Source organism: Paramormyrops kingsleyae, chromosome 3 (assembly GCF_048594095.1).
Source record: "Paramormyrops kingsleyae isolate MSU_618 chromosome 3, PKINGS_0.4, whole genome shotgun sequence".
Classification (NCBI taxonomy): Eukaryota; Metazoa; Chordata; class Actinopteri; order Osteoglossiformes; family Mormyridae; genus Paramormyrops; species Paramormyrops kingsleyae.
Genome location: NC_132799.1, coordinates 30,268,516 through 30,292,630, shown reverse-complemented (window position 1 = coordinate 30,292,630; position 24,115 = coordinate 30,268,516). Strand labels below are relative to the sequence as shown.

Here is a 24,115-nt window from a genome sequence, read left to right as displayed (position 1 = left end):
TTATGGTGACACCCATTACCAGAGGAGAGTCACTTCCCAGTGAGGTAACTCAGACCATTGGCCAGTCCGGCTGGGGGAACTTCTGAGGCCGTCGCCAGGGAGGCTGTGATGTTGTTACAGAGTGTGGACATGGCGGGGGGGCTGGGGGCATTGGACGCCAAACTGCACACGGAACAGTAATAAGTATAGAGCGCCTGGCAAGCAAGAGAGGATTCTGGGTTTGGAGAGGGGGGGGGGTGCGGTGTTGGTTTAAGGGCATAAGAATGAGCTCAGTCTGTGGCGTTTGGTTGGTGGGGGCAGAAGAATGGCCAACTGGGGGGTTATTTATTGTCTTTTTACAAAATAGTTTATGCCTTGGGGGCTCTCAGAAGATGAAGCTCTTAATTGTACATTTCAGGAAAAAAGGATCTTTTCCCTTTAGGACTCATTGTTTGCTCTCAAAATAAAACACAATGTTCACATTTTGGAAGGAGATTTTATGCAAATGTATTGGATTTATGGTGTGATGGCTTTCACAGCTGTGCCCCCTCCTGGCAGCGGGGATGGGGGGGGGGGGGGCGACGCACAGCCTCCACCCCCCCAGACCGGGCCTCGGCCTCAGATGACCGAGCTGGGTGGGAAATCTCAACTCCTTCTCTCTTTATTTCCACCATCTGTCGATTTCCTCTTTCAGTAAAAAAAAAAAACACAAGATCATAGAAGGAGAGCAAAGGTGAGATCATGGGATGCTGTGGGAATTAAGATGGTGATATATGGTGATAGAAAAGATGGTGGATGGTCCTTTAGAAGATACTAGAATGCTACCCGGCCCCAGCGGTGTCCGTAATGGCGTTCAGCATCATGGTGACAATTACAGGGTCCTGTACCTTTACACAGCAGACATGGCTGTCCATGTCCCTCACGTGACAGCCCTCTTCGTACGGGATTACCCCCCACCCCCCCGGCAACTGCCCGTTGTCGTAGTCACGGTTTTCCTCCACCCCCTGGCTTCTCCAGCTCACCATTACACCTCCATCATATCTCAGCGACCAAGGTGGAGAACTAAGACAGAGAAGGATGGAGAATTGGAGGGGAGTGGTCAGCACTGACAGAGGGCGTGGTCAGCACCGACCGGGGGCGTGGTCAGCACCGCCCGGCTAGGAAGAATGCCCAGTCCTCTCTTTGGTCTGCTGCTGTTCTTTGTTCTTGGGCTTCTCCTGCCGTTAAGGCTGTAGGAAGCACCTACACTGTGAACATTATACTCAGGGGATAGCTCGACCTTTACAACAATAAAATCCTGAAATCAGAGATGTAAAGTCTTACTCTGCATGCTGCAGCACCAGTAAACTCGCATTAAACACAAATGCAAATTAATGTGCTTCAGTAAGACATTAAATATGAGTACAATTATGAAAATAAATACGTAGACAGTGCAGTATGAACAGGCCGTGCGACGTAAACACGTTGTGATTTTAGCTGTGCATGTGTGTATTGTCTTAAACCCACAGAGGTAAGAAGGATGACTGTTACCGTGTGGGTACAACGCCAGCCCCAGGCTGCCCCATTCTCCCCAGGAATCTGCACTAATGGATGTCAGATGCTAACGGGAAGGGAGGGCATTCCCCCCCACCCCCCCTTTTTAAAAACTCTGTATAAGGTGTCATACATCAGGATGGACAAGCCCCATTACCTACCACACATGATTCAGCTTAAGAAAAGCTTTTGCTGTTTTTTTTAATAACATATCTTCTGAATTGCGCTCACTGGAGGACATCCCTCCTAGGTTGCTTGGGGGGGGGGGGGGGAGGTCGGCTGCTGAAGACCTCACCTGCTTTTTTGCCCGAAACCCCCTTTTAAAATGGAAAAGACTTCCCAGTGCGCCTCCTGCAGCGAGTCCCCCGTGAGCATTAGCCGTCAGAGCGTGGAGTTCCCGTCGTATGTCACAGGTGTGAGGGAGCCGTATTCTACATGCACCCAGCCACCGACCATTCCCCACGAATAACACCCAGCTGACGATTATTCCTGCCGGCTGGATCTTCCGCTTGTTTTTTATTTTTTTATTATTAATTACGGAACTGCCGTGTGATCCAAGCCTACATAAAACGTATAAAAGAGGTGGATGTTTTCAAATATGGGAATATGACCTCCGGTTATTGTTACAGATGTCTTTAACATTAACCTTGTTAAATCTGACATTTTAACATCCGAAAGCCAAAGAAAATAATTTTGTGGGCTCTGAAATATTCTGCTCACTAGGAGCAGGGAGCTATGGTTTTTGGATGCCTGGCCGACGTTCGGATTTGAAAAGCAATTTCGTTTGACCAACACAGCAAAACCGTATCAGTGAAAGCAGGCTGTGAGGGCGGGGAAAAGGTGCCTGCGGGGGGTTTCTGCAGGGACCGTCCGGGGGCCGCATGGAGACGCATCGATTTGTCCGGGACCTAAAACGGTCACGTCGGCCTTTTAAATCTCTCTCGCGCTTTCCCCCCGCACTGCCACCATACCTCACCCCGGCTGTCAGAGTGATAGCTTTAGGGGAGGACATGTTTATGGAGAGTCTATGCAGTTTCTTGAGAACCCAAACAGGTTGCGGTCCCTCAGCCCCAACCCTCAGCTTCCTGGCTGTAAATTTAACCGCCCGGCGTGGCTGTGCGAATGGATGTCGTCATCCGCCCATGCGAGCTCCGACTCCCGACTCTAATCACTCTTTTATATCATCCCAAATCTTTAAAAATCCCGGGATGCTGAAAAATCTATCTGTGATTATCGTTAAGTCAGGAATCTGTAGTGCGGTAATTTCCCGCTTTTGGCTCCTCGTCTTTTTATCTTTTGAGAGGAAGACGTGCGTGTTTTCCTTGGGCTCAGAGCATGTAGCATGTAAGGCCTGAGCAGGACCACCGGAGTAGCACAGCCCCCGATGCTTCTCTGACCAGAGCTTGCAGTTCGAGGAGCTCAGAATGCGAAGAGAGTCATTCGTTCACTGGCTATCTGGTCCACCCCCCTCTCCCTACTGCATCTGTACATGCAAGCTGTACGTTGTAGAAATCTGTTGGTTGGTGGTTTGTTTTGGGCTGTTGGGGGGATGGGAGGGTGGGAGGATGGGAGGGTGGGAGGGTGGTGTTAAATTAGCTGCTGAATACCTAAAACCTGAGTATTTCTGAAAATGAGCGTGAGATTGCCGTCTGTGGTCTGCAGGAAGCCGCAGCAAGCACCCTCACGCCAGATGGCATTGTGGGGGCGCTCTGGCCACACCTGGGCTGCCCCTTCTGGGTCTTTTGTTCAGTCCTCCGTGCCATTTTGGGCTCTGTGATCCACAGGGCAGGCAGTGAGTTTCTGGCCACCCTGCTGTCAGAGTAAGGGAGCCCCGCACGTGCTCCCTGGTGTTTGCAGGCTCCGTTTTTGTGATGTAAACATATCTGCACAGCTTGAGGGGAATGTGGAACCGTGATGACACTCTCTCTCTCTTTCTCTCTCTCTCTCTCTCTCGCAGCTGGAGGGCGAGCTGGAGAGGTGCGAGCAGGAAAGCGCAGAGCTACAGGAATATGCCAACTCTGTCCTGCAGCAGATTGCAGACCACTGCCCAGATATCCTGGAGCAGGTGGTAAATGCCCTGGAGGAGTCCTCCTGACCCCACCTGCGGGCTCCCACACCTCATCACTTCGTTGTCTCACGCCCCCCCTCCAACGTGCTCACGCTCCCTTCCTCCCTCTCTGCCCCCCCCCACCACCACCACCACCACCACCACCACCAGTCCACCATGCCGGCTTCCCTCAAGGAGTTCTCTGCGGCCTTTGACCTTTGACCTCCCAGTCCTCCAGGAAGCAAAAAAAATTAAAAAATAAATCAGCCCAAGAAGAACAGGTACCTAGACCAACAGGAGGAATCTGTCTGACTCTGCCAGCCTCAGCAACTCAAACCGACATCCTCACCTACGTCTGTGGCTCCAGTGCCCCCCCCCCCCTCCATCTGTTGTGTGGTTGTTTACTTCATGGTGTAGGACATGCATATCAGCCGGGTCCAGCACCAAGGAAGCACAGGCGACGCGGAAGGCTAGGAGCCCCCCCCCCTTTCAGATTACTGTAACCGATCTCCGCTCGGGTCACCCAACAGCTGCCCAAAATGTGTTCTTACACTCTTGCATGCCTCTTTGAAAAGACCACATTTTGGGGATGGAGTTTTTTTTGTGTGCTTGGGGTGGGGGAGGTGTGAGACATTTGATATTGAGACAGCACAATGACCTTATAATTGCAGGATGTTGAAAATGGTTGAAAAGAGTTGAATACTTTTTTTTTGTCTGCGGTGTCTTGTTACTTTAGCAAACACAGCAGGCCGCTGAGTTGGTGGAAAGCGGTATAAGTTAAAGGCTTTGGAGGGGCTTTCAGATTCAGGAACAGTCTCGTACACTTTTCCCTCCAACCGTAGCCCGTTAAAGGATAGGACAGAGGCCCCACGTGTGTGTAGACGGGGATTATTTCTGAAATGAGTATGAACTTTTATTGAGCATGAGAATGATCAGCTCAGCAATGTGGTTACAAAGCATCCCCAGTGCAAGTCACTGAAACTGCCTTTAAGGTCTGCATACAAAGTTCTGTTCTAAGTATGAACGGTATAAATGTACTGATTGGTTCGGTTCGTTTAACTGCAAACTCACAGCTTCACTTGACTTTGAAAGTCACACACCATTGCCTTTGATTTAGACTTTTTTGCTGCTATGTTTTTTGTCTCTGTTGTATCTAGTATCACTTTACTGCTTTCAAAATATAACCGTATGATTTAACACTAGCTGGTAATTTGCAGAAGATTTTCCTCATACACTATAGACTTAACTAATTATTAACTACTTGTCACTACTTTGGACAATTAGCCGTGCTGTTTGCAAACTTGCATTCTGTTGCAGGTCATTTCTTGTTTACAGAGGGTTCTGCCCCTAAAGACGCTGCATGAAGTTGCTTTAGTTCTTGGAGTTAAGACACTAATATTGGTTCTCTAATTGGATTTGTCTAAACTATGTTCCACCTATGCGAGGCAAAAAAGCTATTTACTGCCCAGCTCTACATCTCACAGGAAGTGATGTCACAGGAAGAGGTGAGGCTTACCCCAAGACCCTACCTGTATCTCAGTGAGCCATCATGGAGGTGCTACCACCATAGGGACAGTGTGAGGTACCAGGACTCCCACTAAACAGAGGGGCTTGAGCTTTTGATCCCACCCCTCTGTTTCTGAGGTAGGGTTATGCTGAACCTTCTGTAAGTGGGAGGGGCAGCTGCGTCTCACGCTCAGGATGGAGGTGTAGCGGGCCGGTTGTGAGGTGGGTCTCTCTGTTTTGGACAGGCCCCTCTCCGATGAGCTAGAATTGGAGGCGCGGTCCCTATCATGAGGGTCAGCTCGGCTCAGCACAGCAAACACAGACTAGCACAAGTACAGATAAGCACAAAGATTTGAACCAGGGAAAGGGGCAGGAGACGTGTGCTAGGATCGCTGGAGAAAGTCCATAGTGTGGCTCCAGCATTAGGTGATGCAGAATGAGTCACAGGCTGAAAGGCAGCATGTTTCCCCAAACGGCGCGTTGGCCGTAGTCCGTAGTCTGCACCACCACACGCTGGACGCTGCCCCTCCACCTGCATGCATTTTTTATGTACGCCGGTGTGCTGTGACTTGAGTTCTCGTTTTACGCTTCCAAGATTGACTATGATGCGTACTGTCAAAGGTTATGTTTGTTTCTTGCTGTTTTGGGTGTTAAATGTTTAGGGAGAGTTGATGATTCACTGCCTCCAAGTGTCTTTGAGTCGTGGCTGAAGATGGTGTCCCCTGCCTGGGACTCTTTGGAGGACAGGGTCACATGGTGGATCTAAAATTATCATTGTTGCCTTATGGCCCAGACAGGGTCATTCAGTAGATCTGTGCTCAACTGGTATTGTCTTGCAGCCCAGACAGGGTCAGCCAGCAGATCTGTATTTGGCTGTTGTCGGCTCACGGGCCAGACAGGGTCAGGCAGTGGATCTGTGCTCAGCTGGTATTGTCTTAGGGCCCAGACAGGGTCAGGCAGTGGATGTGTTCTCTGCTGTTGCTGTCTTTGGACCGAGAAAGGGTCAGCTAGCAGATCTGTACTCAGCTGTTGCTGTCTCACGGCCCAGACAGGGCCAGGCAGTGGATCTGTACTCCACTCGTAATGCCTGATTGCCCCGGCCTCCTGAACCCTGGTTGAGGGGCAGAGTTCGGCACCTCGTGGCTGCTGCTACTTGCCCCCGCAGCTCTCTCCTCGCGTGTCATGTGTAGTCTGGCAGCGACTGACTTATCGGCAAGTTTAATGAGGGCTTTCGTCTTTATCGGTTTACCTTTTTATAGTTGCCTTTGCACGACTTCACGCTGCTTCCTTATTCCGTTGCTAGCTCTTGCCACTAGAAGGAATGGTGATAAAAATGCTTTTCTCCTGGATTGCGGTTCCTGCCGGGGCAGGTTGACGTGACTCGGCCATGCCAGGGCCGCTCAGCTGGCTCGGCTGGGCTCACACACTCACACACCCCATTGCCCACGCCTCACCTGTGCCGGGAACGTGTCCCACGTACAGGATGTTCTCCTGAAGCTCTCCATTCATGGTCTTCACCACAGCCACATGACCCTCTCAGGGTGCTTGCAGGCGATCCGCTTTCACATAGCGAGGAAAAAAAAACACCTTTGGTGGTCTGTTGTTGTGCTGTCTTTCCCAAAATATGGTTGTTTCTTCTTAATTGTTTATGGGTAAAGGGGTACTATGAAGCAGATTATTAATGGACAGGGGATGGCATGGAGAAAAGAGGGTCAGCAGAGGATAAGTCCCATGTCTCTGGTGCTACATTACATGGAGAGGGGAGATCGGATGAGGGTCCCGTTTTCTTTTTGTTGTTGTTCTGCGTCACATTGAATTCCCGTATTTATGAGAGAGAATGTTTATGCAAGCACAGGAGAGAGAGAGAGTGCCCTTGGTCACATGACATGTGACATCACCGCCACCATAGGTGAGTCCATATTCAAAACACTTTATGTAAGCTGAATTAAAAAAGGATGTTGTAATATTTGTGCTTTGAAGAAAAAAAAAAAACAAAACAAAAAAAGCCGTAAACTTGTTGTCTGTGTTTATGGTCTACGTCGATTCTGGGTGTTCTGTCGTCTCTCTCGGTCCTGTTTATTTTCGTCCTCCACTTTCCTGGCGGGGCGTTTCTGTGAGGTCGCTGTGTTCTGTCTCTGTCTGGGCTTGCGGCAGGTGCTCACACACTTGTCTCGTATCTACGTCCGAAGCGTTCAGGTGGAGTGCAGACTGCCAGCTATCCCAGACAGTAATGTTATAAAGTATACATATGCATAGACAGAAGTATATATTTATATAAACGACATAGATGGATAGACATAGTTGAAAATAATGTTTTTTGCACAAAATGTCCAAGGGGAAAGAAAAGATATTTCTGAACAAAATGGCTCGCAATCGCTCTCTTGTGTCTTTAAAAGAAGTGAACGAATAAAACAATAATAGGTGTCAGAAAACTGTTACGTGTCAAAACAAGGTGTTAACACAAAGATCCTAAAACCGTTACCATGTGGTTAAAAAAAGTACTGTTACTCTGTACTCGGTATCTGAATTTCGGATTTTTTTTTTGTGTTTTGCAGCCTGTTCATAATGTGTGTGTGACTCTTGAGACTGCGGTGTGTTTTTTTTAATCAGCGACATGTGTGTCTATCCAGGGAGTCCCACCCCACCAGCACTGTGTTTCTATAGGGTTAAACTAATGCCAAGACCTTTACTGACAGACTGTGATGTCATACTATGACGGTTATTGGTCAGTATGCCTACCTTGCTCCCCCCCGACCCCCAGGATGTCCCCCCATCCATGACTCTGAAACTGCCAAACTGATAACCGGTATTACATCATCGCTCTGTCAAGCATGCGGCCTCCATATTTAGACTCACCAGTTTCAGTAATGTTACCATGGTCGTAAACACATTCAATGTTAAGCATTGAAGTCATTTGGACAGATGATCAGTTTAATAGCCCACTAATATTTGTGGGGTAAAACTGATTTTTTTGACACCATGTATTTTTTTTTTTTTTTAACTGAAATTTCATGTGTGATAATGGACTTTGGAATCTTTCAGCTCCCAGCTGTAAAATGTTTCCTTACTAAACAGCTCCAAATCTGTCTCTGATCATCATTTGCATCATTCTAAAGTTTTATTTTGCCCTGGATAAAATAAAATATTGCACAGCCCGTCTCATTATATCGGTTTGTTTTTAACATTCAGCGTCCTTCAGGTCTGAACCAAAGGTGAGAAGTTGAATATTTATCAAATGAGAGATTTAGAATGTGCCAGCTTACATAGAACATTATTATAAACAACAGCCTCTGAATTCAGCTCATGCTTACCATGTTGTGATCTGAGTCAGTCAGCACATGTAAACAATGCCGGAATTGCTATGTCTGACACAATTTTGGGGTCCATTCAGCAACGGCAGTACCCCACTTCAAGTGGTTGTGTTCCTCTCCTTGAGTCCTGGCCACAAATGGACCAGAGTCACCCTCCTCATCCCCAGACCCTTAACATCGACATCATCTCTCCTGGATTTGAACGGGTCCATTTTTTTAAGTCTACTTTTTTATACAGCATCCCAGAAACACGGTGGTGGTTGGGCACCCCTTTCCCCTTTATTAAATAGAGTAAGGGAAAAAATTCAAACTTCGAAACAAATTTTTGTTCTGGGTTGTTATTTTCAATTTTGAAAAATGAAATGTACTGCCTTTTATTCATCTGTGTTGGGGAAAAAAAACGCTGGCGATTTCTGTAAAAAAAGACATTGTATTCATTTTTTGCCTTTGTATATATATATAAACACTACATTATCAGCCTTTTCATCCTTTTTGTGGCTTTACTACACACTCAGTGTGCACTCATCATGATGGAGATACAGTATGTCCGTTGAGTACAGGTAACGGAGGGCTTTGGTTCGCTTGCTGTCACCTGCCAATGTCTGTAGTCGTCACCATTGCAGCGGGTCCTTTCTCTGCAGATTCTGGGACACGCGGGCTAAGCTAGCCGCTGCTCGAATGTGTGGCGTCCGTGGTTGTCGATGGTGGCCTGACGTTTGACAGGGTGCTGATGTGAAACCTTATGGTGGCTGGTTCGAATCCCACTGGGGACATGACCATAATTTCTCCAGTGAAATAGGCAGCGTTTTACACGGATAAAAACGTCATCTCTGCAACTAAAAATAAAATGCCTGCAGCCGTGGGCTTCTGTTTCGTCGCCAATCAGCTGACCGATTGTGTCGGACCTGACAAAGCACCGTGATGCTGGAGGCCGGTAATGCGTAATGCCCAGCTGAACCTCTCCCACGTTCTCAGAAGGAACCACGCTCTTCACGGCCACAGAAAATAGGGAGTGACGTAGTCCAGATTGAGGCATGACATGACCTTCGATGCATCGTCCACAGCTGCAGAGTGGTCAGTGTGTGGCCAGGAAGAAATGCCATTTCGGTGAGCTGGTCTCTTTACCACCCCATACCAAACGTGCTACGGAATTTCCTCAGCCTTCACGAACCCTCACCATGACAACGCCACAACTCTAAAAATAGGCTGTTTCTCACCTTCCAGTGAGAGTCGAACCACCAGCGGCTCCAGGTCAGGTGCAGAAAGGCTGCACGGCAGGTTAATTGGTTTGCGTCCCACTATAGATGCCTGCCGTTTCCGGGATGGGGGATTTGGGGGGGTGCGTTGCCAGTGTGGTTATCATTGTCTCTTAATATAGGTGCAGTTTTAGAGCAGTGTGGTGAGAGAAAAAGGATGCAAGACAGCCAGAGAGGAGAAAGGGAAAAAAGGCAAAAAAAAAAAAAAAAAAACGACCGCAATTTTGACCCAGTTATAAGAAGTGCAAGTTTATACATGGGATAAGAAATGCCACCGTGCAAATGTGCAAATTTCCAAGTATCCCCCCCCCACGGAGGCCTAGCCCCAAGTGTGGTTCTGATCCAGAAACCTCTGAATTCGAGCCACCGCTTCCCCATCATCCCAAGGTCTAGAGCATCTGTGGGCTTCCACTTGGGCTGGTCATGTGATTTCCCCCAAACCTGATCCAGTGACACCCCCCATTGGGCTTAGTGCGGCACTGACCATGTCCCTAAGAGCGGCCCCTCTCCTCTTATTTTATTTTATTTTATGTCCAATGAGCTGCATGTGTGCTGAGGGTCTGAGAGGCAAACGGCGTCTCTGCGTGCAACAAGGAGGAGCGGGTGTGGGCGTGAAACGGTGCGGTTTCAGTCACGGCCGCCAAAAACACACTGATTGCGGGGGGGGGGGGGGGGGAACGGAATCCTAAAATAACACTGTACCCATATTTGGAAAACTTGAAGCTTGGAGAGATGGCCCTTTTTAAAAATATTTTTTTTCCCTTAATGAGTTTTTAATCAGAGTGTTACCTTTCATTGCTGAGAATTACGGCCTGAAATTTCTAGTGCTTATAAAAAGCTGCGGATGGCGTGATGGAGAACGGCGAGAGGCAGAAGGAATCATGGGTAGGAATCCAACAGGACGTATCTAGAATAATATGACTTTTTAACTTGGCTCGCACGGAGAGAACACCTTCAACACCGTCAGCACGCCAATGCCGTTCCTGCGTTAATCACTCCTGCAGTTGGTACATGTTATCACCCAAACGCTGTTACACTCTAAACCTGACACATTACATTATCACCATCGAGGCTGCTGTCGGGTAAGCAGACACAGGGAGCAGGAACAGAATCTGGACCACAGTCCACATCTGTCCCCAAGGTGGTATCTACTAACAGGGCAGGGACCGGGTTCCAATCCAAATTGGACCTTGAACAGGCGTGTGGTTAAATGAGAGGGGAAGCAGGAAAGTCGCAGCGACGTTAATTCTGACAGGTTTTTGGAGGGTGGGCTCTCCCGCATCTTCAAACAACATACTCCCAGAAGGAAAATGAAAAAGTCCATTCGAGAAGAATCAGTCTCCCTCAATGAAGGCGCAGGGTCCCCGGGCTGACGTCCGAACCATGGCTGAGGGTGAAGCTGTGCAGCCGGTCAACGGAGAAAATAAACTAACGGAACAATATTTTCAATGGCCGATGAGTCTGAATGAATTCCAAGCGCAGGTCTAACGGGAGAACGTTCCGGAACTGTTGCACGTGGAAACGTGAGCTGCGAGAAAGGGAATGATGTCAAGGTCCCAGGCTGGACGTCTGTTTAGCCTCACACAGGGGAGGGGGGGCCCTATCTGCCTCCTTTGACTGACAGGTTTGCATGAACTGATATGATTTTTACACCTGTGCCGCAATCTTCAACCCCCCCCCCCCCCCCCACTACACACACACACACACACACACACACATATTGCCTCATTCACTCTCCTTCTGGTCCAAACCAGAACATAAGCAATGTGTTCAGACACAAGAGGGATGGAGTTTGTATTACAGGTTCAAGGGGCAAATAACTTGGTCGGCTCTGATGTTATGGTGTAGTATATCATTCATGTTCCCAGGAGAATCTTAATACAAATTTGTTTTTTGTTTTTTTGATCACAAAGGTACCACATCAGTCATGCAGAATTTGTTCTTTCTCATGTCCGATTTACTAGACCATCTAGATTATGCGGGGTCTGCTGTCCGGAGAATCTTGGAACTGCCTGTTTTGTCCATTTAGTTGAGAGCACAACCAGATCATCGTTAAACCTTATGAAACCTGGTCACTGTTCTCAAAGTACTTGCAGTATAGTGTATAGGTCACACTGAGTTTGCCTACTGTAAGCTGTTACCTGGTTTGGAGTAGTCAGTGTTCAACAGGACACACTGGCAACTTCTGCATTTCACCGTATTTTGTACTAATGATATATCTTTCGTTTTCATTCTTTAGCCTATATGAAAATTCATTACTCACGCATTTATATCTGTAACCACAGGGAATATTACACTGGATTTGAGAAAAATTAAGATGCTATTTATAGAAAAATACTATAATATTTCAATAAAATCATTAAAAGAATGTGAATACAAGAATGTACTGTAATATGTAACTTTATTTACTGCCAAAAGTAGGGTAATAAAGTAGGGTACCCTTTACATACAATATGGCATTTGCTGTTAAAAGCACTTTTCGACGGCTCCCATGCGACAGGCTTCTTAATGCAGAGAGAAATCCTGGTACACAGATGCGGTGACATTTTTAGGGGGAGAAATGCTACCAAAGAAAGTCTGACGGTGCGCTGCCATTTTAAGGAGATCCCCCCCCAAGTTGTCATGAAGTTCGCCCGTGTGCGCACGCTCGCTCCTGGGGCTCCCTCAGGTACCTCGGCTTCCCCGACTGCTCAAGCCCGTTCGGCGGAGGGCGGACAAGCCGGGCGATCGCTCGGCCCCTAGTCAGGATCCTCGGCGCGGAACCCGGCTGCTCCGGATTAGATCAGCTCAGGCGCTCGTCTCTTACACTTTTCTTTTTAAATAGTTTGTATAGATTTCTGCGTGATTTATATACAATGAGGAGACCGTAAAAGGGGAGGAAAAAAAAGTTTACGTAGGAGTTTTTAAAGTTTCGCGGGAGGGTTTGACTCGCTTCCACGCAACTTCAGATGAACTTAAGACGAGTCATTGAGGAGCTGATCCGCAAACTGCGGCGGTGATCTCTTTGTACGAGGTCGGCTGCTCCAGTGCTGTAGAGAAGGGGAATATATTTATTATTATCAATTTGGAATATTGCGCTCTTTGCCAGCGCCGAGCCGCACGCCCCTGCTGACAGGGCGAATAGGTCCGGCTCGCACGGAACACGGCGGCGTCTCGCAGGGTTCTCCTGACACCTGTTGCTTTTGATAAAGTCACCGAGAGGCACTTTGGAAGCGCCGGCGATGGGATGTTAGAGAGCCGGACGAGCGAACGGAAGAGTCCGCTCTTAGACAAGCCGTTGGCACGGACAGTCCCATTTTTATCAGCCTCTTCCGAAATGAATAGCTGAACGAAAACAAATCGCGTGGCCCCTAGATTGCCAAGTTAAACTGATTTCATTTGCAATCGAAACACTGTTTTCTCCCCCCGCTGAAGAAACTCCTGACTGACTAAAAAAGAGAAAAGGCGGACATCAGCGTCCCGACACGGGCTTGTCCTGCGATTCGGACTAAGTTTCGGGATCCCTGTTATCCGGAGAGGACGCCGAGCCCGACGGTACAAGTAAGACCTTTTCAGAGCTTTTACCAGCTTAAAAAGCTGCTTTGGGTTTTACACGGACGCACTATTGAAATATATAATTATAACACAATGACCGGCACGTTTTCTTTGCAAAAAAAAAACGAAGCAATGCAATTATCTCATTCTTGTTTACTCTCGTGTGGGTCCTTTTCAAACTGAGAGTTCAGGTTTTAAACATCACTAGTTTCTTTTCTAAACTAAACTAACAACCACATGTTGGGAATTGTGCAGTTGCAGCCCTGGCTCGTGTAAAGTCGACATGTTCTCACTACCTTTACTGTGCTTGTTTTCATTGAACTTCGTGTGTGTTTCCCCCCATAAAAGAGAGACTGAACGAACAATAGACCTGGCACTTTGAGGTATCCCGTATAAAAGTGACCGACCTGAGTCCAGCAAAAGGACTTTTAGTCCAGCCACTAATGGCAAAGCTTGATGTATTTAAAAAAATTAGTTTTTTTTTTAGTGTTTGCAGACACACGGATGAATATGCGCGTGTATTTGTTGGAAATCGCCGTTTAGCAAATCTAGTTTCTGAGTTAGTCATTAATTTATAGACTATTGTTAAAACAGAGAAAATGTCCCATACAGAGAATAGTTTTAACTAAGTGTAACCGGGGGCTCCGCCGCCAACTTGTTTGGCCTCGCATTTAAAACACGTTCAGCGACGCAAGTTTGCGAAAGTCACGCCGTTTATTATTATTATAATTATTATTATTATTATTATTACTAGATTTTTCCTTGTCATAATAATTTGCATCACGTTTCCCAATTACCAGGAATATGGAGTTCCTAATATGATCTAATCTGTAATTTCTCGCATGTAAATTTTAATATTTCCATATTCATTTACAATCAGTTGTAGCGCCACGAAATTTCTCCTATTTTTGAAACTTTCCTCATAACCTTAGTTTCCCTGTGAGGGGTCCTTTCGTGTAAAATTAAAGCGGCATTTATGTTCGCCTCCCGTGAGTTTTGGCGTTTTTATTTGAATATATATGCTTGTATTACATGGTATTTTAAACAAGAATATAGTGATTGCGGGGATACGCGTCTGTAGCACAAAAGTTTTATTTAAGCGAACTCGAGTATTACAAGAATTGTTTTTCATGCTCATTTCGCTATTGTATATTACTGTGACAACAAACTAGAAAACTAATTCAGTAAATCTTATTTTTGCTTATTTTTTTTAACGTGCATGAATGTACTGGCACGTTAATTGTAAATGCCTATCTGACAAAGATGGTTATATGTTTAATTTCGTTAAACTGACGTAAGATTTGTATCTATTTTATTTAGTTTAATCGAGTTTTAACGTTGTTGTATACTTCCAGATTTTCAGTAATGAAAAATTTAGTTGTAAAAAGTAATTTACAGTATCATTAAAGTAAAAATAAATAAACAGTATTCCTGGTAAACGAATACAGGCGCTGTAACCGGAACAGATATGCAGTGTTTCTGAATATTCGGAATATTCCTCTGTTTATTCAATGATTTACGCGGGTTTTTCTCACTCTTACACACTTTTTGAGTTCAGCCAGCAAAGCCTGCGTACTGTCAGTTTAATCTTACACCAGAACAACAGTCTGACCCAAGTGGGCCCGTCCATAATATAAGCCGGAGAAACTAATTGTAAGAGTGTTTTTTTTTCTTTTCCCTTAAACTGTATAATCTAGTTACCGAACAAATAATGAAGACATAGATTCAAAAACAAAACAGAAAAACAAGAAAGATATTTGTTCGTAGATGGCAGAGAATTTTAGAGAATCACCGCATTTTGGGCCTAACGTTACTTTTGGTGGATTCTTTTGTTGGGCCCAGAGGTCTGATTTTTTTTTTTTTCAGGAGTATATCAGTGTCCTAAGAGATGGGTAAAATACATATGCTTTTTTTTTGGCATGATAGAGGGCTTAACCTTCCTTTGTTGCTTTGCCTGAGAAAATAGTTTGTGAATCCTAAATGGCGTTCTGGGAGTTTGAGGCCTGGAGGAGGTGAAGGTAGGATGAGGGTTTTGTACTGCTGTCAGTCACCAGCTCAGCTCATCAGTGACAGGCGCTTGTACAGGCAGCCCCTGGGGCAGCATATCGCTGCTTTTTGGTGCTGGATCACCCAGGGACAGAACCGCTGTCCTCTCCAATGTGAGAGTCGTCACCTTGGGCCAGTGCTGTCGGTGTCCCTGCACAGTCTACCTGCTCTTTAAAAATGCCTGACGACTGAGACCCTTTTAATGAGTGTCGGAGTTTAAAGGGCCTCATGTTCTCTAACATATGAGGGCCCCAAATCCTGTTGGTCCCCCTGTGCCTGGTGTGTTCCAGATCCATCCTGCCCGGCAGCTAGATGGAGGACAATAGGGGTGGTTAGATGTACTGCCCCCCCACCACCTCAGGGCTGTGAGGGACAGTTTTGAAACAATATTGCTGGAGACTGAAAGGTAGCAGATTGCCCTACAGATAACCTAGTCGTATCAGAGCTGGGCATGAGGCTGGGGGCCCGTTGAGTATGCGGTTCTCTTAGGCCAGGGGGCCGCGAGTTTGCAGTTCTCTGAGGCCGGGGGCCCGGTGAGTTTGTGGTTCTCTGAGGTTGGGGGCCCGGTGAGTTTGTGGTTCTCTGAGGTTGGGGGCCGGCGTGTTTGTGGTTCTCTGAGGTTGGGGGCCCGGCGAGTTTGCGGTTCTCTGAGGTTGGGGGCCTGGCGATTTTGCGGTTCTCTGAGGTTGGGGGCCTGCCGAGTTTGCGGTTCTCTGAGGTAGGGGGCCCGGCGAGTTTGCGGTGCCCTGAGGCCGGGGGCCACACCACACAGTGACTCAAACCCTGGCTCCCCGGAGACAGGGCCGGAGCAGAGTGAGCGTTACGGTACGGCCTTGGGTCACTGCGCTTGGAGTGGGCCGTCATGCTTCCTTTGGTGTTTCGTGAGTTTGACGCCGGTGTCGTCGGGTCTTGTGCCGGCCCTGTCAGATGTAACAGGCGACTGTGCCGGCAGTGTGGAAACGGGCAGAAGCTGCGTTAAGACAGAGAGCGGAGGCTCCTGGGGGTGCGGCTGGATGGCAGAAAATAAAAACCTAAATGGTGCACCTGCCGCACTGCACCCACCACACACTCGCACCCACCACACACTCGCACACACACACAACGAGCCATGACTCACTCCTGTGTACACGCACGCACGCACGCACGCACACGCACAGTCACTCTGAGCTGTAACAGTATATATGGGTAACTTTTCTTCTTCCTCCTCATTTTCTTCTTAATTTTATTACTAAAATTATTAATGTAGATGCAGTGAGAGACAAAGAAATTTACAAGAATGACAATTTGGTAAAATATCAAAATGTTCCTGTAAAATACTGCATGCAATAAGTATACACTGTGTGTTCCTTCGATAGTTAGGTTATTATTTTTTTTTACGAGGATAAAGTTTATAGTAATACTATTTTATAATAATACACAGCAGCCAGGGGATTATCTGGAAGCCTGATTGCCCGTTGCTGATCAGCTGTGTGCATTTTCCTCCCTATTGGTAGGAGTCTCACAGTTTCACCTGACTGGCAGCGGCGGAGGAGGGTCTCTCTGCTGGTCTGTCTGTCTCTCTGCTCGTCTGTCTGTCTCTCTGCTCGTCTGTCTGTCTCTCTGCTCGTCTGTCTGTCTCTCTGCCTTGCCGCTCTTCCATTCTCTGATGGATGCTGTTGTCTGCGTGTCTCTCTCCGTTCTGGCTGATGTGAATTCTCCCGCCTTCAGAGGTACAATATGTATATATTTTTTTTGCGCATTTCCTGAGGACAGTGACGACGTTAATGTCGCTCCACCCCCGCAAAACGAGTGTGCTGAGGACACCACAGAGGGCCCCCTCCGTGTTTCGCCGGCTGTCGTCCGAGGGGGCGTGTCTTCCCACAAGGACTCCTCGCTGTAGTGCGCGTGATTCTGTCGCGTGCGTAGTGGGGAGCGCGCGTTTGCACGTTTGCGCGGGCAGAGCTCACAGCGTGCCAGGATCCAACGGCAGCCCTTCATAGCTCCCAAAGTCTGGATTGTCTGATGCAACGACATGGAAATTCTCCTCTATTTTTTTTCTTTTTTTCCCCTCCAGGTTTGTTTAATGATTGAATCCTGCCAGACAGGAACGGGTTCGGCTTCGGATCTGGTGAAAGCGTCATTGTGGTTGAAAGCCGTCTGCACTGGCGGCAGTGCAGTGCGCGTGGAAACATCGCCAGTGCGTCATTGCCATACGTCCCCACGTGTCCCCCAGGACATCGTTCCCCTACACCCCCCCCCCTACGTCCCCCTGTGTGTGTCCTTTCCACTTGTTCCTCAGGGTGTCGTTCCCCGCACCCCCCACGTCCCCCTGTGTGTGTCCTTCCCACTGTGTTGGCCTTTTGGTTGACATCCGCGGTCCCAGTCAGCGCCGTGGCTTCGGCCCTCCGGGCCTCTGCATCGTAAAATAAAAAATAAATGAGCGGTTTTCGAGTTACAAGACGGAGGATTTCCGAAGGCGGCCCAGACGAATCGCTGTATTATTAATTCTCATTTAAGTTTAAGTCGGTGGGTTCTGCAAATCCTAGGTCATCTTTACTTACCTGGAGCACGTCCCAGGACGACAGCCACACATTGGCGGGTTTCTCCGCACGGCGTTCCCACGATTAGTAAAGCAGCATTCGTGCGTTATGGCGCTGATCTTGATAGATGTGAAATAGTCTTGATTTAAAGGCTTTAAAACTGAACAAACAAAAATGGATCAAATTCAAACACACTATTCTAATATTCCCGAGGAAATAGTCCCTGAAGTCCCGTTTCCATTTGACGCCCTTCGCGGCCTCATTGCTCGCTTTCAGCAGAGCCACCGGATCAGACGCGTATATTGGTGATTCTGCTGGATTCAGACAAATGGGTCCCACGGTGCTCGTCGCGTTCTGGTGAGACGGAGACTCCGCGGCCCAATTCGGGCCTTCGGAGCTTCGCCAGTGGAGCACCGACCCTGGAAAAGCCAGACTGGAATGGGAGGAGAGTCGTGCAGAGCGGGTTCGGGTCCGAGAGCGAGACGTCCAAACGGCTGCCTGGAGCCTCGTAACTGGGGCCAGCCGGAATGGCCGTCGCTGCCGCTCACGTGCGCACACACCTGGCCTCCACCACTGCACTGGCCCTTAAGCTTAATTGGTGTCATTAAGTGCTTCAAAAAACCTAAGAGAGCATTTCTGGGTCCACTTGAGCAAACACGACTTCAATACTGTCATTTTACACCCCTGTGGGACCATTCATGGGGCCTTGCTGACGCAGGGGGGGGCCAGAGTGCAGCCTGGGGAGTGATAGAAGTCTAGCAAATATTAATAACAGGGACACTAATTGGCTGAAGGGGGTTGTCATGGCGACACACAAGCGTCCACTTTGAAAATGGAATGGAACTGCATCTGCTGTCTTTCTGGGGCATTCTCCCATCATGGAACTGCGCAGTCCCTCGTAGCAGCCATGATTTGAGGTTCCACTGGGCCGCTGTGGAACCAGAACGTGGTGCCCCTGCCCTCAAATGAGGAAGGAAGATCTCCTCTGTCCCAGTTTCGGTGCCTCAAAGTAGCATCAAAGCAATGCAGCTCTAGATAGGGGGTCAGGGTGAGGCGGGTGCCTTTGCTGCCCCAGGCTCTTTGGGGGGGGGGAAGCAAAGCTATTTTTATTATGGGGGTCATATGACATATTTTCAGGCAGATTTTTATTGGTATTCAGGCTTTGCCAAGCCACGTTTTAATGGTGCGGGCCTCACAAGTCAAGCTGGGACTGCTGGACATTTAGACATTCCCTATGTCTGTGCCCCCCCCCTTTGCTGGTTTGAAGGGTGTAATCCCCAGGTGACGATGCTTAGGCCCAAAGCCTTCGCCTGGAGCACATTTTCTGGCTGATTACCCCTCCTTTGTGTGCTCGTTTAAAGAAACACGCCGAGTGCTCGTGCTGAAAAGGCAGCATTGGGCTGGCGGTGGGTGGGGTGTGTGTGTGTGTGTGTGTGGGGGGGGTCTGATGGAGAGCTGTTTCACATTGCTGAAAATTTGAGAGCCCTCTGTTTTTGCTCTGTCACTCTCTCTTTGTCTGCTCTCACCCCTCCTCTGTGAACAGGAAGGGGGGGGGGGCAGCTATTAGAGTAGATTAGTGGCACGCAGCCTTTGTGGACAACTGATATCAGACATGCCTGTGAATCTGAGGGCAGCCGCCCTATCTAATGATGCCGTTAGGTTGGGAGCAAGGGGCCTTGTGAAGGTGTGGAGAGCGGACAAACAGTATTATCCATCCATGTATACTGTCTTTTTTCATGTACAGGTGCTCCTCGCTTTACTATGTCCGACGTGATATTTTGGCTTTTTGATGGCACGATAGTGATGTACCAGTCATCCGACGCTGAATCTTGATCTGTTCCTGGGCGAGCGATATGTCACACGAGACATTCTACTGATGCCGGACGATGGCAGTGTCCACTCAGCCACGCCTCCAGAGTCTAGCGATCGCAAGCATCTCATACAGTGTTTAGCAGTGCGTTCTGCAGTCCTTTTTTCTGCATTTAACCAAATAAACTTGGATTCATTTATTTACTTTTCAATTTGTGGTGTTTAGGTACATTAATTATTTACTTATCATATTTACTTATATCATCATATTCGACTTACGATGTTTTCCACTTACGATGGGTCGACGAGCAGCTGCATGTAGTCGATCTGGTGCTTTACGGTATTGGTAGTCCGCTGTGCTCTTGGATGTCCAAAATGCTGCTGTCTCGACCAAAAATGTCACGTGACACGGGCAGCAATGGAGTCTGTGAGGCGTCACCATCTTTACAGGAGGACCACAGAGATGCAGCCCCCCCCCCGGAAGGCACGTGGGCTCTGCTCACCCGTGCATCACGGTCACAGTGAAGGAGCAGGCGGAGTGAAATTACATGCCAGAATCGCGCGGGAAACATGGTGATACGGATGTGGACTGCTTGCCGGGTGATACACCGGGGGGGGGTGGGGGTGGGTGGGGTTGGTGTGGCTGGTGTGGCAGATGGAATCTCTGCGATCTGCTGTTGATTGCCATCCAAGTAGGGGCTTTGGATGTCTCACGGTCTACATAGAGAACCCCCCCTCCCCCCCCACTGACATGCAGACGTGGGTTTCCTGATCACTAGTAAATAGCTCCCCCTCCAGCCAATCAAAACAGTCCTCCGTGAAAGGCTGTCTTCTGAATGTTCGCTTGGCTTTCTGCTTTATTTACCTTTCAGCTCGGCGTATTTTTAGCTGCGGCTGGCTGGTGTGGAACGAGATTCTGGGGGAACGGAAGCGTTCAATCCGCCGGGATGCTAAGGGGTGGCGGGGTGTCGATTGCCGCCGCGACAGGCGCGCCTTGCGGGATTCCCGTGACCTTCAGCCTCAGCAGCGGTCTTGGTTCAGTGCCGCTTTGCGTGAGACTCTCACTGCGGCTCGGCATGAGGTCTAATGGAGGGAGGCTGCAGGCACCCCTGCTGTGCCAGCTACTGCAACCCATCCTCAAGACCTGTCTCTCGGCCTGCCTGCCCCGAAGCCCTCAAGTGGTCAGTGTGCTGGAATTCTGGGAAACCTGGGGGTGGTGATGAAGGGGGGGGGGGTGGCTTTGAAGTGCTGTGAAGGAAGCAAGAGAGCGATGGAAAGATGGAGGAGGCACATGTCAAGTAGAATTTGGCAGGAAAGGTCGCCCCTGTCTGGTCAGTTCGTGCCATTGCAGTGCAAGTTTGTGGCCGAAAACGGTATTTTTGGGGCTGAGAAGAAAAGCGAGTGGAAAGAGAGGCATGGCTTTCAGCTTTCTGGGAAGCAGGCAGCTGGGAAAGACGCACGTCCGTCGGGGCCTGTCAGTGATCCAGGCCCCGCATTCCCCAAGCACTCAAAATGCTGCTGCGGTCTTTAAAAATTCACCAAATTACAAAGCGACTATAAATCCACTATCAGATCGCTATCGAACGCACGTCGGCCGCCCTGAGAACCCGGCTGGGATGAGCAGATAGAAATCAGCTTGATCACCGGTTCAGCTGGACGCATCGCGTGTTTTGTTTGTGATGTTTTCCTTCCCTCAGATAGGCTACACTCCTCTCCTGCTAGCGGGGTTTTCTGTTACCGTGCCAGCTTTACAGAAGCAGCGCGTGTTTTTTCCGCTGCGGAACGTCTGTGAATATTTTCACGGGTCCCCTACGTTATCTGCGGGTGTATGAGGGACCACGCGGTGTCTTTATCTCCTTTAACTGGGGTTTGGAAGAATGCAAGCTAACGGACATGTTTTTAAATGAACGACTCCATCCTGGTATGAAGGAACGGGTCTTTTTAAAATGGACCAGAATCAGATGTCCGAGGAAGAAACGTGGATGAAAGATCCACCTAGCAAACGAGTAATGCTGGGCTGGATTGGAATAAAGAGCGGAGGAGGAGTGAAGGAGTGATGAGGAGAGCAGGTGACAGCTTGGGGACCAAACGCTGGGGTGGCACATGTGCGCACGGGCGTTCGATATGAAATGGTGCCGGCGAGGGGATCAGTGAGTGTGAATGTGGAGCGGTCGTGCAACTTGTGTTCCCTCTCATGCTCGTCACGTCTCTCTCATCCATGTGGATACGAGCTGCAATGCACTTCTGCAAAATTATTTTACACACACACACACACACACACACATATATACACACATATATACACACATACATATATACATACGTATATATGTGTATGTATATATGTATGTGTGTGTATATATATATATATATATATATATATATATATGTATGTACATATGTGTGTGTGTGTGTATGTGTATATATAAAATATTTTTTTCAAAAATACAATCACATATATATATATATGTGTAAATATATATAAATTTTTTGTTTTTCTAAATTTTTTTTACTCTTGTGACTGGGGGCTTATTTGCCGCCACCGCCCCCCCCCCCAAAAAGCTCCCTGTCTCCCATTCTCATTTGAAGTTGAATTTAATTTATTTAATCTATCTGTGTCTAAATCTCTGCCAAACCGCCGTTGTCTCCGGCTCATTCCCGTCTTTATCTCCATCATCGGCGCATCTGCTAGCGACATCCTTTGGGAGGCGGGGCCACCCCCCTGCGCCGAGCTGAGCGGGGATGTGAGCGGGGATGTGAGCGGGGATGTGCGGCCGCTTTATCTTCCCGTCAGAGCATGGCTCTCATGCTCCCGAGCTGCTCTTGAACAAAGACAAACTGTACACTTCTGAAGCAAAGAGATTACATGCTGTTAGCAGAACGAGAGGCAGTGCCTGTGTTTGACACGGTGGCAGACAGAGGGCGCTCTTTCCCAGGCTGTGGGATACAGCATGGAAGAGCAGCTGTGAGGGGGGGGGGGGCAAGGAAGATCCAGGGGCCCCAGGAGGAAGCAGAACAGGGTGGTGCTTGGTCAGACCCCTTGCACTACTCCACCTCAAGTTCTATTTCTGCATACCTGCCCCTTTCAAACCACCCCCCCCCCCCCTCAGTCTCCCCCCAGCTCCCCCGGGGCACCACCATGCTCACAGCAATTAGAGTGATGAGGTGGGATGGTAGAGGTAACGTGGATGAGAGTGTTACATGCAGGGAAGATTCTGTTTGTGTGTGTGTGTGTGTGTGTGTGTGTGTGTGTGTGCGTGCGTGTGTGTGTGTGTGTACAAAACAGGAGTGACGTGCACAAATGTCTGACTTTGGTGTTTTTATTCAAAAACAAGTCTTGATGTCCTTTTTTTTTTTTCTTAAAATGTCCGAATTATCGCGTTCGGAGGGGGACCAACTGCAAATCCCAGATGAAGATGTACCGACCGCTCCGGACTCATCCCCGCAGCATGTGTTTGGCACATGTCCTCATGGCCCCCAGCACTCACCACCCCTCACCTGTGCTCTAATTCCGCCGTTCGTTTCAGAGGTTTCTCATTTGCTCCGAACGGCCCGAACCGCAGACCTGCGAGCCGTCATCTGTACTGTACAGTCGCTGCTTCGTTCCCAAGCTTTCCGTTAATGGCGCGTAGCGGCTAGTTGGGTGAGCGTCTCTCCACGTCTCCTCCACGGGCTCATCGCTAAATGCCTCCTGTCTGCGATGGGCCCCTCCGTCAGCGTAAATGCAGCCTCGCGGCTTGTTACCTCCTAATGTAATGAAGCTCCCTCGTCGTTCACACATCATCGAGTGGCTCAAGTTTACATGACTCCAGTAACTCCCACTAGAGATCAATGCTACTCAGCATTTATAAATGAATACGTTTCTGCTTACATTCACTTATGAATTGATATGCATTTTGAATATGTGCATCTAACTACTTATCTCTGGAGTGGCAGGGTAAACCCCAGATAGGATGCCAGTCCATCGCAGGGCACGCGCACACACACAGTCACACACTCTGCTCAATTTAGAGACGCTGGTCAGTCTAACTGCACATCTCTGCACTGCGGGATGAAACCAGATTATCCAGAGGAATCCGGTGTGGCACGGAGGAAACATGCAAACCCCACATGTGCAGATCACTGGCTGGATCGTGGATCACAGCCCTATAAATGCACCATTATTATCATTAGTATGTGTGCTCTCTGTTTTCAGCATTTTTCTGTGTTTTTTTGTATCTTTTTTTGCTGTTAGTAACATATACAGAGGGTCTGAGGAAAAGTCTCTTTGGGGTGCAAGGTAACCAGGCAGGTGTATAAAAATAGCCCAAGACAAAGCTGTAATTAGCTTCACATTTTTTAGGACTTTTGTAAATAGCCAGGTCTGATTTAGACCAGCTCGGAATAAGTGACTAACTCTGGCTCTTGTCGGCTGAGTGATACTGGCATCATGTGCCTTCAAGAAGCACATCATTATATATACGGTGAAGTTCCCTAAGGTTTCCAGAAGAAAACTGATGCCTATCAGACTGGGAAGGGCTACACTGAACCCAAGAAATACTGTATATCAAAGGTATACTGTTTATTAGGAGAAGG

The 24,115-nt window shown here is 48.3% G+C and overlaps 2 protein-coding genes across 10 annotated transcripts in view; both read left to right on the top strand.

The window, feature by feature from the left end:
* erc1b (ELKS/RAB6-interacting/CAST family member 1b) overlaps nucleotides 1–8,856 on the top strand; it is a 147,486-nt gene extending 138,630 nt beyond the window's left edge. For all 8 annotated transcript variants that reach the window (XM_023810375.2, XM_023810374.2, XM_023810372.2 and 5 more), the window contains one exon: nucleotides 3,470–8,856. In XM_023810375.2, coding sequence (XP_023666143.1) covers nucleotides 3,470–3,607 — 138 coding nt within the window. In that variant the 3' untranslated portion in view covers nucleotides 3,608–8,856. The remainder of the gene's footprint in view (nucleotides 1–3,469) is intronic.
* A 3,192-nt stretch (nucleotides 8,857–12,048) lies between these two features.
* wnt5b (wingless-type MMTV integration site family, member 5b) overlaps nucleotides 12,049–24,115 on the top strand; it is a 51,959-nt gene continuing 39,892 nt past the window's right edge. Inside the window, exon 1 of one of the 2 annotated variants that reach the window (XM_072710117.1) lies at nucleotides 12,049–13,172. The gene's annotated coding sequence lies outside the window, so the exon portion shown is untranslated. The remainder of the gene's footprint in view (nucleotides 13,173–24,115) is intronic. The other variant, XM_023810431.2, reaches the window with a different exon arrangement.